The sequence below is a fragment of the Eublepharis macularius genome, chromosome 17, assembly GCF_028583425.1.
Source record: "Eublepharis macularius isolate TG4126 chromosome 17, MPM_Emac_v1.0, whole genome shotgun sequence".
Taxonomy (NCBI): Eukaryota; Metazoa; Chordata; class Lepidosauria; order Squamata; family Eublepharidae; genus Eublepharis; species Eublepharis macularius.
The window spans coordinates 37,708,425-37,725,847 of record NC_072806.1 but is presented as its reverse complement, the minus strand read 5'-3'; the positions used below and the strand labels follow the sequence as shown (position 1 = coordinate 37,725,847).

At 44.8% G+C, this 17,423-nt stretch overlaps 1 protein-coding gene across 8 annotated transcripts in view; it reads left to right on the top strand.

The window, feature by feature from the left end:
• The window catches only part of MSI2 (musashi RNA binding protein 2), a 568,931-nt gene that overhangs the window by 399,765 nt on the left and 151,743 nt on the right, over window positions 1-17,423 (top strand). For all 8 annotated transcript variants that reach the window (XM_055001131.1, XM_055001129.1, XM_055001127.1 and 5 more), the window contains exon 8: window positions 7,341-7,423. In XM_055001131.1, coding sequence (XP_054857106.1) covers window positions 7,341-7,423 — 83 coding nt within the window. The remainder of the gene's footprint in view (window positions 1-7,340; window positions 7,424-17,423) is intronic.

Genomic DNA, 17,423 nt, shown 5'->3' with positions numbered 1-17,423 from the left:
ACCTGATGAAAGGGGTTGATTTTGGCTTCCCGAACGTTGATGTAACAATAACCACTGATGCATTGTTAGAAAGATGGAGGGGGCACATTGTTAGCACAGGTTGACCCAGAGTGCCTAGCTGAGGAGAGAAAGAAATTGGCACATTAACGTGCTTGAACTACAAACCATACATTATGCCCTTACCTCCTCCTCAGATCTGGTAAGCAACAAAATGATCCAAGTGTTCGCCAACAATTGCATGGCCATGTTTTGCCTAAAGCCTAAACAAATGTGTGCAGTGTGGGGAGGGACACTGCATCACAAACACTTGCAGAGAAGCCATGCTGATATGGGACTGGGCTGTTCATCGTGGCATGTCTGTCCAGGTAATCCAGATCACTGGGTTGTCCAGTGTCATAGCGGACAGACTGAGCAGGCTGGGGTATACAAATCACAAGCGGTTGTTGAGTATTCAGTATTCAGGCAGTGGGAATCTCCACAGGTGGACCTCTTTACCGCAACTGAAAATACAAAGGCCCTGTATGTTGTTCTTGGGGGATAGAAGCATGGACTGAACGTCTGTAAGAGATGCATTCCAGATCAGATTGTCAGGGGCTCTGTTCTGTGCTTTTCTGCCCCTGCCCCTGATCCCTCTTTCCCCCAGCAAGGTGCAGAGAGAATCACATGCATAATAATAGCACCTTTTTGACCTTGCCAGTCAAATGGTTCCATCAATTACTACTGTTAGCCAGAAGTCTATGTAGTCACTTATCTGTAGTCCGGGATATATTGCTTTGTGGGTAAGTGAAGCATCACAGTCTATCCAAACTGAGGCTCATGGTGTGGCTAATTTACCCCTAGAAGCTGGGTTTTCAGATGGGATGCAGAACTTATCCTAAATGAAAGAAAACTAAAGAATAGAGTATCTTGTACGAGAAAATGGAATAAGTTTGAAATGTGAGCATTTCACATGCTCACATTTGAAATGTGAGCAAGACGAGAGTCTTACACTCCTATCCTATAGCTGCAGTTTTAGAATACTTGTTGAAACTTCAGCATGAGGGGCTATCTGCATCTATCGCTGCTCTTTTGGCCCCCATTCCATGCCCCGATTGACAGGGGGACCCTGTTCTCACACTACGCTTTCAAGTTATTCATGAAAGGACTTAATAACATGTTCCCACCAACCTCACCAATAGTGCCACAGTGATCATTGTTAGTAGTACTTTCCATAAAGTCCATGTCAAATCCATTTGACCCATTGGCTACCTGTTCTCTAAAGCTTCTGTCTCTGGAAGTAGCTTTCTTAGTGGCCATTGTCACCTCAGCAAGGCAAATTAGCAAACTGGCAGTGCTAAGATCAGACCTGCCATCCCTCAAGATACATCCAGGGAAAGCCGTACTCAGAAGTGAGAACCAGCCTACAATTTATACTAAAGTAGTGTCTACGTTTCAAACATCTCAAGAGGTGGTGTTGCCCGTCTTTTTCCCCTCACCCTCCATGGATGCAGAAAAGGGTCTCCATACGTTGGATATGTGAAGGGGAATACCCTTCTATATAGATCTCTCAGCACCAATTAGATCGGAGGCCTAGCTGTTTATTTGCTTTTCTGGGAATAGGAAAGGGATCTAGGGCCTTGTCCCAAACAGTCTCTCGTTGGGTAGTTAGAATGATCAAATTTAGCTATGAATGGGCCTACTTACCATGTCCATGAGAAGTACACGTTCATTCAATCAGGTCCCGGGCATCTTCAGCAGCCTTCCTCAGGAATGTCCCATTGTAAACCAAAATCGATATTTTTAGACATCTGGAAAGATCAGTCAATACCACAAATCAGGAAACATTTAATAACTACTTTTTTATTAGCAGCAAAGTCTACGATAGCTTCATATTGGAAATCACAAACCTTAATACCTGGTATAGCAAAATTTGGGACCAAAAATAACAGATAAAATATGCTTTCAAATGAATCTGATGAGAATAATGGAATTTTATACTAAATGGGAACGCTTTTTGGAATTTCTCTCTAGAAATGATTTTTTGGTCACAAAACTTCCTCAACAAGCAATTTGTAATTTTGAAATGTTAGGCTTATGGTAACCCAGTAAGAATCTAAACAACATAATGTAAGTCATAGTTTATCAAAATGCCAATGTATAGAATTTTAGCAAAGCTTTAAAAGTTATAAGTTGTAATTGTAAATTCGTTATTGTTACTTGCTATTTGCTATATGCTCCTATTGTTATATTTAAAAATTTGGAAAATTAATAAAAATATTTTTTTTAAAAAAAAGAAATGTCCCATTGTAAGACATCTCCAAGGCTGCAACTTGGTCTTCTGCAGATACATTCATAAGACATTATGTCCTGGATGTCAACCCCAGGACAGCTGCTGCTGTGGGAGAAGCTGTTCTCCAGTCCCTGTTCATGTGAAGAGCATCTCCCGCTGCCTATGGTAAAATAGTAAAAGTCCAGTAGCACCTTTAAGACTAACCAACTTTATTGAAACATAAGCTTTCGAGAACCACAGCTCTCTTCGTCAGAGAGCTGTGGTTCTCGAAAGCTTATGCCTCAATAAAGTTGGTTAGTCTTAAAGGTGCTACTGGACTTTTTACCATTTTGCATCTACAGACTAACACGTCTAAGTCCTCTGGATCTACACCTATGATAAGTGGCTTGCTGAATTCCCATGAGGGATGGCACAGAAGACTGACAATGGAAACAGGGCTGCACTTACTTGTAGCTGTTGTTCATTGGGGTCTTCTGTGCGGGGCACTCACACCCTCCCTCCTGCTCTGCTGTGCTCTTCAGTACTTCCCTGGGGATGCAGCAGCTTAAGAGACTGAGGGTAGGGGGTGTCTCCTCCCCCAGAGGGTGTGTGGTTTGGACGTGAAACAGCTACACATGTGCTTTGGGAGGGAGGGATTCGCCCTTTTCGGATTTAAAACTATACAACCTCTTGGTCAACAGGCCTGCACATGCGCAGTCGTATGTGTGTCCGCCCAGAAGACCTGAATGAACAACAGTTTCAGATAAGAGCAATCCTGTTTTCGTGGCTGTCAAACTGATGTTTATCAGTGAAATTGGCATGTTCAGAAAACGTTACTCTTGCTTTCTCCTCAGCAACTACTTCTGAGGGGGTGGAGGTGAGCAATCTGCAGGATATGTTGTTGTTTACAGACCACATCTGTTTAATTTATATGCCAACTTTTGACTGAATGATCTCCAGTTTACAATATATTAAAACAATACAAGAAATACAAAGAAGTTCATTTTTAATCAATGAAATTTACATCACCAAGATAAAAGTCCAATTTATCCAACATTTTCCATTTATTAGTTAATACTTCCTAAATAGAGGCACCTAATCATTGGTTTGTTGTAACCATAAAAACATGTTGATTTAAAATGGCATAAAGCCTTTATAGAACTTGAGAGGGTATACATTTTTAAAATATTTAATGTAATATTTTCGCTGTCTAAGAAAAAGATCAAGGATGCCTGGCGTATTTTCAGATCTCTTAAATGCTCAAATGAGGTCCTTTTTTTCGAGCAGGAGCCACGGCAGAACTTAGTAGGCAGGTGTAGGTTAGGCTCGTCACTGGCCTGCACTGCTTCCTTCCAGTGTTCCTTTCTGGTTTAATCTGCCTTTTCTCCCTTGTCATATAACGGCCATGCCCCATCCCTTGATCAGAAGCAAAGGCCGATGGGAACTGCTAGTCAGATCGGTGTTGTCCATGAGACGGAAGGTAAAATGTTCATGTTATTTGGCTTAGGTTTATATTTAGAATGCCAAGCAAATTGCAGAGATCAGAGAATCACCAGGCACAGAACAGGTTGACCAGATAGATCAGTGGGTGACAACCAGGGAACAGACAGATGTGGCGTTGTGTGACTTGCTAGTCCCTGACCCTTAGTATCGAGCTATAATAATGTAAATAATATGAGCCATTGTGTTGTATGATATCTAATAAAGATATTCTTCCCTGCGGTTCTTTCTTTATCAAGAAAAGCAGCCTGTCATAAGTTCATAAGAGGGTCATGAGTTCGGTTTTAACAGGGTAGATGTTTGCATTACCTTCAGATACTCTTCTAAACCAGCTTTTTTAAAAAAAGGAATTTATTATAGCTGGAACTTTTAAAAAAAATGAGCTAAATGTTTTTAAAAAGCCATGCTTCAGACACTGAAAAATGCAGCTTCATATTTAATATGGTTTCCAGCTCATCTTTTACACATGCTCCTTAGGAGCACACTATTTTAAAACTTCTCCCAGTCTCCCAGATCCTAGTCCGACACTCCAAGCACTGCACTATACTAGCTGATACTCCCTTACCCTCACCCCATCATCCACTCTGCTGTTTCCCATTTTTTACCTACAGATTGTAAACTACTTGGGTGCATAGACCTGTTTTTGCTATCGGAACTCTACAGAAAGTTATTTGCATGAATCATTCCATCAGATTTATTTTACATATTGGTTTATTTAAAATATTTAAGTGCCATTTTATTTATTGGATTTTCCCCTGCCCATCCTCCAGGGTGCTGAGGGCAACACGTCGTGTTTTCTCCTCCTCTCTTGTATAGGCATAATAAACTTGTGAAGTAGGATAGTCTACTTCCAAAGAAGATCTAGTTATATGAACCTTAACAAAGCTGACTTATTGACTATTATCTGTTATCCTTGTTTCTTGTTCGAAGCTATAACCAATCGTGATTAAGTATTCCTGTACATAATTGTATATAGTTAACTATTACTTTGTTGTTCTTTGTTAACTCTGTTCCCTGATTTTAATATGTTAATAAAAATATTACTTAAAAAAAAAAGTAGGATAGTCTGAGAGAGAATGACCAGCCCAAAGTCATCCAGCGAACTTAATGGTTGAGTGGCAATTTGAACCTGGGTTTCCCCAGGCCTAGGTCAGTGCTCTAACCACAAAACTTTGCCCTGTTTTTACAAGCGAGGAGTTTGGGGTGAGAGACATCAAGCCAAGGACTTAATTAACACTTAAGAATATAGTTCTTAAGAGTAGTTCATAGACAATAAAATCCAATGACACAATTAAAACCCTAATAATTAAACTATACTATTGGAAAGATGCCTGCTGCTCCATTCGGATAATAGCAGCATATTTGGACTCTAGCTAGAACAAGTGTTTTAATAGATAAAGCAAGGGAAAAGAATGGTATAATGTAAAATATTATTGATGTGGCATTTTTGAAATTGTGAACGCATGAATATGCTGGTAGAAAGATACATTTTTGTCATGTGATTTAACTACTATAAAAAATAAGGAAAGACTAAAAATGTCTCAACTGAACACACAAGGAAGCAACAGCAACATGAAAAACAGCACAGGGAAGGGAGAGAAGATGCGAGCAAAGCAAACAAAATCCCCAAAGACACATTTCCATGTAGGGTTGTTGGCACAAGGCTGGCGACCAGTAACAGACTCACCGAGGCAGTGGGGGCCGTCTCCAGTGACACGCTGACACCACACCCCGTGCAACTGGAAGTAATGGCAGCATGCCACCGGGGATACTGTGTCATTCAGGCAAAACTCCAGTTAAATCTCTCTGGGCATCTGCTGTGCCCTCAGCACGAACTTGGGAAGCTCTGAGCAAACTGAGACATGTTGACCTAGCTCCTAAACCTCAGAAGTGGCAAGTGCCAGGCAAATGAAGGTGTGTGAGGGGGAGCTCCACAGGCAAGGCACCACACCAGAAGGATCCTGTCTCTGATGAGCACCAGGGCTTTTTTTCAGCGGGAACGCGGTGGAACGGAGTTCCGGAACCTCTTGAAAATGGTCACATGGCTGGTGGCCCCGCCCCCTGATCTCCAGACAGAGGGGAGGTTAGATTGCCCTCCGTGCAGCCAAGCGGCGCGGAGGGCCATCTCAACTCTCCTCTGTCTGGAGATCAGGGGGCGGGGGCACCAGCCACGTGACCATTTTCTCTGAGGGCAACTCACTGAGTTCCACCACCTCTTTTCCCAGAAAAAAAGCCCTGATGAGCACTAACATCCCCTCAGGAGACCGGACGTGCAGAATAGGACCTCTGCTCAAGACGTTCATGGTTAGGCAGTTCCATGTTTTATTTCCTGAGCTGCAATGGCCACACGGAGTGAAGACTGCAAGTCAGTTGTGTGTTGAATTCCTGTCCTCTTGGTAGCTGCCAAGTTCCTTACAGCACTGTTTTGGGAACTGAGCTCTGTTCTGTAGGTTCACTCGGGGAGCTGTCACTTTATTTCAGTGGGTTTCTGTATTCATTCATTCATTCATTAAGTTGGTGCCAGAAATGTAATGGCAGATTCTCCCCCTCCCTCCTACTCCCCTGAAGAGACATGTGTGGGAATCATTAGGCAGGCGTGGAGCTGGCTGCCGGAAACCCTCAGATGGGTTTTGCCTGGCATGGTGAAGGCCTGACAGGGTAAACACAGCATATTGCTGATGGGCAGACAGCAGGCATCAAACAGCCTTGAATTGGCCCATATCAGGCACAGCATTTGAAGTGGCAGGGAGGAGAAGAGGAGGGATCTGAGGAGAGACCTTCCTTCCATAGTTCCTTAAAGGCCTCAGGATATCCTGATGAGGTATTAGAGGAAGTAATTCAGGAAGAAAAGAGGGAAATCGCCTGCCTTTGAATCTTGGCTGACCTGTAGAGTTGAACTGCCACAGTGAACAGAAAGGACAGCCTGGGACCTGCCGAGATCCAAGGCACACTGATTATCCTGACTGCTTTTCAGGGAGAGCAAAGCTGATCTCTTTTAACCCTTTTAAATAAAAGGCATGCTTTTGTGGCATGTGTTTTCTCTCAGAGGCACGTTCTGTCTCTGAGTTGCAACATGTTTGTAAAACCAACGTTGTAGGTGTTGCTGCCTCGGGCTAACGGATGCCTCATAAATATCCCTTTTGTACTGACCTTCCTCCCCCCCCCCGGCCCCCGCTGCTTAATGAGATGTCCATAATGGGCAAAGTTCCATTAGGTTTAAGCTACTGCTGAAGACTATAGAATTTCATGGACAGGTGGGAAAGCTATGAGGGAAATTATGGCTCATAACCCTATAGTTGCAGCAGAGAATTATTGTCCTTTTTATTTCATGTTTGATCTACCCTATTCCAGGCAAATAACTATTTAACTTTATAGAAAAACCAGAGGACAGGGGGAATATATAGCTCTACCATCTCTGGAAAGCCCCCCTTTTGACTTAATCCATATTAATAAGACTTTTTCTTTAAATTTTTGGTCCTCTCACATGTTTGTATGGAGATATCCAAGTTCTTTAAAATATTTTGCAGGCAACCAAAAAGAAAGCAAACCCTCATTTATGATAATTAATACTACTTTCTCTCTTTTTTAATAGGATTTGGCTTTGTAACTTTTGAGAATGAAGACGTTGTTGAAAAAGTCTGTGAAATCCATTTTCATGAAATCAATAATAAAATGGTAAGTTACTTGGCATGCTCTTCAGCTTTTAAGGTGCACTTTTTCCCTCTTCCCTGGATGTCGTAGGGTGTCTGTCCTTCATGGACTGTTGTTTATTTTATTTATTTATTTATTTACTTAGATTTATAGTCCGCCCTCCCCAACCAAGTGGGCTCAGGGCGGATTACAACAATTTAAAACACAGTACACAATACATCAGGAATAGCCATTTAAAATATAAATAATACAAATCATTCATTTAAAACATTGGCACCATATAAATACAGCTATCAAAATTGCAAACTTAGCAGCACGTTATACATTCACCTATAGACGATCATAACATTGTTGACAATGTTAATAAAATTGTCCTTTTAAAGATACACTGCCAGGTACGTTCACATTCAGAGTGGTAGCAGCAGCATGCAAAGCTTTTTTTCAGCTGGAACGTGGTGGAACGGAGTTCCGGAACCTCTCGAGAATTGTCACATGGCTGGTGGCCCCGCCCCCTGATCTCCAGACAGAGGGGAGTTGAGATTGCCCTCTGTACCGCTCAGCAGTGCGGAGGGCAATCTAAACCCCCCTCTGTCTGGAGATCAGAGGGCGGGGTCACCAGCCATGTGACCATTTTCTCCAAGGGCAACTCACTGAGTTCCACCACCTTTTTTCCCAGAAAAAAATCCCTGGCAGCACGTATTTGACACTGAAACACTGTCCAGTAAACGTCAGAGCATCTGTATGAGCATGTGCAGGGTGCCTTAGTCTCAGACAGACCCCTGGCCATCGAGGTTAGTGCTGTGTCTTCTGACTGATAACCATTCTGCTGGGTCTCCCTCTTTCTCAGCACCTGCAGTCTGAGACATTTGAAGTGCAGGTGCCAAGGAACCTTGTGCGTTCAGATGCCTCTAAAAGCCAGAAACCTTGGCCCTGATGTAATCTAAGGAAGTAGATCCTTCTTTGTTCCAGTGATGTTACCACGCTGCGTGTGATGCAGTCTGTCCACACCAGCAACCTTAAACTGTTGGGAATAGGCCAAGGCTGCCCGCACCAGGTTTGAAGTAACTATATAAGTTTTCAACAGAATTCAGCCATTTTATCCTGCATATTTTAGAGTATGGCTGCAGAAACAAGATGCCTCTTTCATCTGAAATACAATTTCCTCAAGGTACCTCCTGTTTTTCCTCTTGCTGTTCAAGTTGATTCAGACATGTAGAAAAAACATAGGGCCCAAGGCTACCATTTCAGATGCAGGTTGGGGGAAGGGAGACGGGCCATTTAGCTTACCGGTAGCTTCCTAGTAGCCAAGTGCAAGCAGAGCCAAGCCCCAGCAACTCTGCAAACACCCTAGGGGATTGCTTGGCTCAGGCCCCTCAGCAGCTATCATAACTAGTGTTAGCTTCCCAGTTGTCTCCTTAAACACTGCCTCCAGTTTGCATGAGGAAGCTCTGGGTGAATTAACGCCTGGAGTTAGCACAGCTGAGCTGAGTGGCCCACGTGGTGTTGGCTTGTTGTGCTGCAGGGGCCACTCAGCTTGGCTGGCTCCAGGGTCGTTTTAACTTCCCGGTCTGCTCCTGATGCAGATCAATTGTTTTCAGAGGCCATCCTACAACTTTTCAAAGCTTACCTCCCATTGGTAGCTCGCTGCTCAGTGTACCCCGTGGGATACACTAGCCCCCTGCCTCCTTACTTCACAGTTAGTCCTCCTTTTCTAGAGAATTTCTGTTTCCCGTGTTCCAGAGGGGAAATTATGACAGCTTTAGATCTGCTTTTAGGCTGTCCTTTCAATAAAGCCAGTGCCTCAAATTACTGAGGGAGGGGATCTAGAAAAAACTGCTCTGCATTTTAATCCGTGCAGTTTCAGCTAAAATATTCTCTGCCACTCTGTCTTTGTCAAACATCTTCTGCTTCTCAAACTTGCATTCAAATAGGCTTTATATATTGGTCTGAGATGTGTTCACAGACTTTAAATTCAATAATAGGGCTTTTAGGCTGGATAAGATCAAAGCAATCTCCTTAGCATATGCTAGAGGCTGATTCAATATTTGACTTGCTAATTTTTCCCAGGGCCCTGAAATAATATCCCTCGCATTGTTCCTTTCTGCACAATATGCATCTGAAACGAAAATAACAGGCCCCTTTTTAAAAATGCTACGTGTTGAGATGTCAAAGCTGAACTTGGAAGGTGCAGCTGCACAAAGAGGCAATCCGGATGCATTGAGTCCATTAACTTTTAACGGGCAAAGCTCACATGCCTGTTTCATGATGACTGGCTGGGTTGGTCTATATATTTTCTTGCTACAATATTTTTCTCTATGAGTCTCCAATAATACGTTGAAATACAGAGTGAAATAAATACAGGCTTTGTCAATATATATAAAGACAAATGTCCTGACTGACTCATCAACTCCTAGCCCAAACCTAGAAACATGAAATTTGGGGAGAACATTCTTTTCATGATGTAAACACCTACTAAGAAGAGATTTTAAGAAATTTGCCCCATAAGGGGATAAAAAGGGGTAAAATGTGTTTTCTCAAAGGGATACTGCTTCACTGTGTGGCTGGCAGGCTGCTGCCTGCTTGCATCCCCGTCCACTGCCAGCTCAGCCACTCTTCCCTGATTCGGCCAGCCTTTCAAGGTCAATTTGCATATGCAGACTGATTGGGGCTCACGACATTCCACTCCTCATCCTCTTCCCCGCTCAGAGACAGTTGGAACACAGAGGTCATTTGCGTATGTGGCCTGATTGGTCCTCACCTCTCACATTCTAAGCAGTCTGCGGTTGCTATTGGGAGTCATTGAATATGTCCTAAGGTCAAATGCAACCTCCCAGTCTTCCCCTAAAAGTTCACTAGGGTTGCCAATCTCCCTCTGGGGCCTGGTTTTCCTGTGTGGTTGGCAGGCTCCTGCCTGCTTACACCACCCTCTCTCTGATGGGTCAGCTGTGGAACTCTGTGTTCTGAGGTAAAAATCAGGTAAAGGAAACTGCAGACAGTTGAAGAAAGATGGTACAACTCCTGAATAGAGATTTTATATAAAAGTCAGTATGGCAACTGAGTTTTAAAATGTTCATGGGGAGATGGTGCGTGACCTTTCTAGGGGCCATTTCGATGTGAACCTCTCACATGAACCTGCTGACATGCCCACCACACCACCCTTCCCTCAGTCCAACTCCACCTCACACCTCTCGCAGCCATCACCTCTTACTGCCCCCAAGAAACCTCCTGGCAGACGTTGTGCCAGATACACCGACACTAAAAGGAGGAAGCACCTTATGGATGGCAGCAAAGAAATACACACATCGTTTGACTTGAGGGAGGGCTGCTTCTCACATGGGCAGTTCTGTGTGGCCTGCTCCAGAATGAGCTCACCCAGCAGCCTGGTGACCCTATCACTTGAGGGAAAAACCACCAATATGGTCTACAAAGAGGTCCTTCAGTAGGAAAAAAAATGGTTGTACGTATTTTTCACTTTATTTATTGCAGTACAATCTTTTCCTTTTAAAATCTCTTCAATAAATGTTACATTTTGAAATTCACATCATTAATTTTCAGCATCAACACGCTTCGCTTTATTCAAACGCCTTTGTGAAGCTTAGGCACTATGCTATTATACTACAAAACCAACTCAAAACACACACACATACAAACCAAAAAATGTTACATACCTGTAAGTATTATAACTGGATTTAAAGTAGTTAAATACCATAGTGAAGCACAGGCCTCAAGTTAGTTAGAATATATATACACATTCATACATACACATACTTTTAGTCACTGCTAACTCTGTAGACTGCACAGAATGCCTGCCTGTCCATATGAATCTCAAGAAAAACTTTTAACCAGTTTAAGAATCACATATAAAATTCAGCAATAGACCAAATGTTCCAGAATACAGATGCTCCAACCAGCAGCATAGAAATCAGGTACCCGGCCAAGTACAGTGTCACCTAGCCCCCAAACCAGGGCAAATACGTTAATTTGCCTTGATAGAAAAAACTCTCCTAAAAACAGTTTTCCACGGATGCCAAGCCTCTCCAATGTAGTGAAATTTCTTTAGAAAACACCCCTCCATACCTCCAACAACGAAGGCAGGCAGAGAAGATGACCTCAAGTGCCTGGAAGTTCTATTCCAGCTTTCTTAAACTCAGTGGTCCATCTCCAGCTTAAAGTATTTCTTAAGGAGGCTTAGATTAGTGCTACATGTGTTATTTTTTCAGGCAGCCCTGCTCGCCTAGACTGCAGTGTTTTATGCTGGGAATCAGTTGTGAAAATACGTTCACCTGGAACCCCCTGTGTGGCCGACCTCCAAGTCTTTCCCCTGGAAAGGGAGTGACAGGCTGCAGCCAGTCAAGCCGTTGCAGCTGAAATGTGTCAACTAAACATGATGCATTAAAGGGCTTAATGGTTCCAGGCTATGCAGTTCTATTTCAGGATCGTCATCATTTTCTTCACTCTATTGATACGGATGCCAGTCATTTGGTGGGACGGATAATGGAATATGAATTGCTGGGTTGAGAAGGAAGAAAATGATACTGCAAGAAAGGTTGACTTCAATGCTTTCTGGCAGAAAAATGACATAGCCAGATACCTGTAGCCAGAGACACTTACACTGATTGTTCCTTTTGGATAAATGGCACAGCTGTTGCAGACTGGCAACCAAATGTGCCTCCAAATGACCACACGTCAGGGACGGATGTCTTGGGGCACGGAGGAGAGTTGCCATCTGTGGCCTGACCATTTCCTTCTGCCCTGCAGCTGTTCCCCTCCTCCTCAGCTCAGCCTGAGTTTTAGTCAATGGGCACAAGGTTTAATGTGAATTGAAATGAATTAGCATATGCAAACCAGCAGTTGCTGGGAGAGTGGTCTGTGGGAGGCGACTTTCCTAGCAGTCAAGGGGGCTGTAGTAAGAAGAGAAATTGGATGGGATTGAATAAAAAACCTGACTGGATTCAACTCTTCATTTTCACCAGCCTTATTGTCTTACTTCTAGCGCATTGTGTGAATGAAAAGCCCATCAAAGCGTTGTGCATGTTCTAAACTGAAATCTCACCTTGAGTTACCCTGTCCTTTTGGGGAGAACCAGTAGTGCTTACGCAATTGCAGCAGGGTAGCTGACAGCTGTTAGCTTTGAAGCGTACTTCCAATACAATTTTCTTGAACTGTCACACCTCCTCCTCCTCCTCCTGCCCCTGTTGTCTTGGATTGGCAAGAAGTCCAGTGAGACGAGGGCAGGGAGGGCTCATGCAGTCAAGCCTGCTTAGCAAAACTTTCTGAGCACATATACAGGAAGGGGCTGTGACTGCTTCTGTCTTGCTGTGACTACAGTTGCGGAGCATGTTTTGTTGTATTCAAGTTGGTAGCTTTGATGTCTGGCTGATGTCATAGTTTCAGAGTTTTCTCACTGAAACATAGAAAGAGATGCAAGAATTTGATTCAGGTTATAGGCACATCATAACACAGCCATCCTTTCTTAGTCTACTTTCTGGCTTTATTGCAGTGTTTCCCAGCTCTCTGGGCAAGGTAGAAGAAGGAAGGAGAGCATTCTTTGGAGAGACATCTAGACAAATGAGCCAGCTGGTCCTAACATGCTACAGTCCTCACATAGCGTTATGCAAGAAAAGGAAATTGTCCCTTATGGAAATCATAAAGTGACAGTCACAGGCTTGCAACCCTGTCTTTCCTTCTGGGGAAGACTTGGGCCTTTCTAGTTTAGGAAAAATCATCCTCATCATCAAACTTTATTGTGTTAGCAAAAAGCCATGGCCAAAATACAACAGAAATTAAATGTTAGAGAGCCTGCTCTATAGTCATGACTTTAGGAAAGATTTGACTATAAAGCAGGGCTCCCTAGCTATTTTGAGCCTGCATACACCTTTAGAACTTTGACACAGGGAGGTGAGTCACAAAATGGCTGCCACGGGGGGTGGAGCCAGCTACAAAATGGCTGCTATGAGAGATGGAATTCTCAGGGAATGAGGTTATGCATAACTAATAATAACTTCAACATTTCAGACAGAAGTTCTGTTTAACAGGATGCCTTTTAAATGAATGTATTGTTTTAAAATATTTTCATGCATGACTTCAGTCACACAGTGAAGATCCTTGTTCTGTGGTGGGAGCTGCTGCCAAAGCAAAGTTTTTAAAGATCTGCCCAGCCAGTCGGATCTCCAGTGGCAAATCATAAAGCCTGCTGTACAAAAGCCCCATCGGGCTCTGCCCACTTTCTAAAAAATGCTTGACAGGTGCCCAGAAAGGTGTCAGCAGTTGCCATGGCACCCATTAGGTGTAGAGGGTTATAAAATTACAAGTGGGGGACCTGCAAAGACTTAACTCGGGCATCTCATCCCCCCCCCACTACTTTCTCTTTCACTTCCCTGAAAGCCCCTATAGACTCTTTCCTTTCCTTGCTTCCTTCTCTCCTTCCCACCCACTAGCCAACTTACCTTTATCTGTCACTCTGTCTTCTGCTTTTCCTCCCTTCTTTACCCAGGAAAATTGTGGCCCGTTTGTATGATGCTGGCCAGCAGGCTGGGCTGGGCCCAGTCGCATGATGTAGAACTAGTTGCAGGGAGCATGCCACTTTCCCCTCTATCCCCTTCCCCACACCCTCATATTCTCACTTTCCTCTGCTTGCTTCTCTCCTACCCACACACCAACCAATCACCCTTTTATCTGGGCACCATCTTCAATTATATTTATTATTTATTTCATTTATATCCCAGCTTTCTCCACAGTGGAGACCCAAAGCAGCTTACATGGTTCTTCTTTCTTCCATTTTATCCTTACAACAACTGTGAAATGTGGGTTAGGCTGAGAAAGTATAGCTGACCCAAGATCACTTCAGTAACTTCCATGGTAGAGTGGTGATATGGGTCTCCCGTATCATAATCTGAAACTCTAACCAATACCTCACACCTCATGGTTTCCATGGGATGGCTGCTCTTGAACTGTAATAAACAGCCAATCATTGGTGAGTCATGCAAATCACATAGTATCAAGTCCATCTTAGGATAGCTGTTCCCCAGGTGAGGATGGGGGATCCCCTGCTTCCATGCTCCACTCCCTGCCACCACTCACCTGGCCAGCAGGAGGGGGAGGGGGGATAGGCCTCTCAGGCATGCTCCTGGGGTGCTTTGGGCCCCAAATGGGTGGAGTCAGGCCCATATGGGGGTCCAAATCAGCCCAGTGCAAAGTGCATACATGAGCTCCCAGGGCTGCATGATGACATCATTTCCCAAAGAGAAGACAGGTGAGTGCCAGGTACCTCCTCACCTGCCAGGAGGGTGAGGGGACCGGACAACCCCAAGTCATCTGTCGGTTGCCTGGTCCTGGTCCTGTCAGGCCTGGTCCTGATGAGGTCTCAAAGGCCAAAAGAGCCCTGGAAAGTTTCTTGTCCCCTCTCCCTTCCTTTTACTGACAGAAACCAAAGCGTGGAGGCTGTCAATACTGTTGTTGTTGCCTAGCAATGGCCACTGAGGACACTGGTTTCCTAAAGCTATAGATGCTATTATTTGGGGAGTCATTAACCCCTCCCAATAGGGTTGCCAGTTGGCGGCGGGGGATACCCCATTCCCACCCTCCACCCCTGCCCCCACTTACCTGGCTGGCGGGCGGAAAGGTGCAGAAACATGCCTACTGGGGCATGCTCCCAGATGACACGGTGTGCACCCATGCTCCATAGTGGACTGATTTGTCCCCCAAACAGGCTGAATCAGGCCTGTTTGGGGCCTAAATTGGCCTGCTGTGAAGCAAGGAACATTCCAGGACCCTCCTGGCAGCGCCCCCATGCTCCACAGTGGGCTGAATCAGGCCTGTTTGGAGGCGCTTCACAGGACCACTCCAGGGCCCATTGCACTGCTCCTGGGAGTGCTCCCGCCCTCCACAACGGGCTAATTTTGGCCCCAAATGGGCCCAGTTTGGCCTGCTGTGGAATGCAGGAGTGCTGCCGGGCCCTGGAGACCTCCTGCACTTCACAGCGGGCCAATTTAGGCCTCAAAATGGATCCAATTTGGCCCCAAAAGGACCAAAATCTGCCCACTGTGGAGTGCAGGAGCGCTTCCAGGGGCAGCACAAGGCCCTGAGAGGTGATGTCACTTCCCAGAAGTGATGTCATCGCACAGCCCGGGAGCAAAGACATTGCTATAGGTGAGTAGAGGGTGAGGGGATCTGGCAACCCTACCTCCCAATGTATTCTTTTTTAGATTTTTCTGCAAATCTGGGGCTTTTTCAGGTTTCTAGAGAATGTCTTGTTGGTTCAGGGTTTCAGTCTCTGGATTTAAGTATTCAGAGATTTGGCCATCTTGAGAATTAAATATATTGATGCCTGCTTTGGAAATGGATAGAGAGAAGTCGTTCCCCCCCCCTCCATTTTCCATAATAGCAGAGCACGGGACTCACCAAACAAAATAAATGTACAGTACATTAAGGTTAGACAGAAGAAAGTTTTCCTTCACATCATTATCCTATAGAATCCACTTTCACAGGATACAGCAGTGTTCATCAATGGAGATGGCATTAGCAGTGAGGTAGACAGATTCCTGGGGGATCGGTCCCTTCATGTGCACTTCTGAATGCCAGCTGCTGCGGGGTCAGGCAAACGGGGGGAAACTTGGGCTTCAGTGCTGTGCTTTGTCAGCTTTCCAAGGCCAACTGGTTGATGACTGTGGAAAACGTGATACTGGATAGAACTTTGGTCTGATCCAACAAGACTCTTCCTGTGTTGAGTCTGGTCTGGTTGGCACAGGGAAGGCACTAAGTTGCAGTAAGTTGACAGAAACCTGAGCTGACAGAATGGGCTGCATCACTGCAGGCTGCAGGTAGAGGCTTGTGTTCTGGAATGCTCCTCTATGTCAGAAACTGCAGGGATATGAACAGCCCGTCCAGCAATGTTTCTTCCACACACAGAAACATTCACAGTTGGAATCCACCAGTGGCGGCCTGAAATGATTCATTCTTCCATCTCTTTCCCTTGCATGTGTGAAATAGGCCTTACACCTGCCTTCAAGAGGTGGTGGGGTGATCCAGGCAAGGGAGTGACATCTCTTCACAAGAGAGCCTGTAGATCAGCTGCAGGGGGGGGGGATGGGACGGACCAGCACGTGGGTAGGTGACCAACAAGAGGACTTGGCCAATTCTGTATCACTCACTGGAGGACACTTAGCAGCTGCCGCAGCAGCTAAGAATGCATCCTCAGATGAACGCCTCTCCTTTACGAGGTCGGCGGAGGCTCATAATTCTCCTTCTTGAGCTCTTTGAGAGAGAGATTGTTCCCTGAAGGTGGGGGAGGGGGGGCCTAACTCAGCGACTGCCGCGGTGAGAACTATTTCCAGCATCCTTCTTGCTCAGGTGCTAATTTTAGAGCCTCCGCGCTACTTTTGTCACCATTTATGAAGCCTGAGTGTCAAACGGGTGTATTAAACAAGCAGTATGGAAGTGGTAAGGAAATGCCAGCAAGGCATTTAATGAGTGAAACCCACTATTTGTGTGGGAGCAAAAAAGATTCTTGCTAAGCATTGAAGAAAACAAAACAGCCAGCCAAAAATAGCTTTTTGGGAACCGAAAACCACACACCTTTCTTGACATGTGTAAGCAAAGAGGGAGGCTCTTTCTGTGAACTCATTCTGCATTGTTGGGAAAGGCAGCCGTGTGGTACATGAGGAAGCCTGAAAAATGGAGAGGGCGTTTTCTTAGAATTAATTTGGCCCTCCCCACCCTTCTGCACCCCTTCCCACCAACGTCGTGTGTTCATGGACTGAGGTGCCCTTGATTTATTGTTAAAAACCATTGCCACTAGGAGATGATGCAAAGCACCTCAGAGGAAGTCCACAGGAAGTTCTACCTTCCTCTCTCCTCACACTGTCAGCACCAGACGCCTCTTGTCCCTTGGACCCCGGTTGTTCCTTCTTCCAGAATCTAGGATGGCGTTACTAAGCCAGTGTGGTGGGAGGGGGAATACTCAGTTGAGCAGATTTCCAGCTACCTTCATCCCCTTGTTTTGGTCCCCACTGAGGCCAGCTCATTG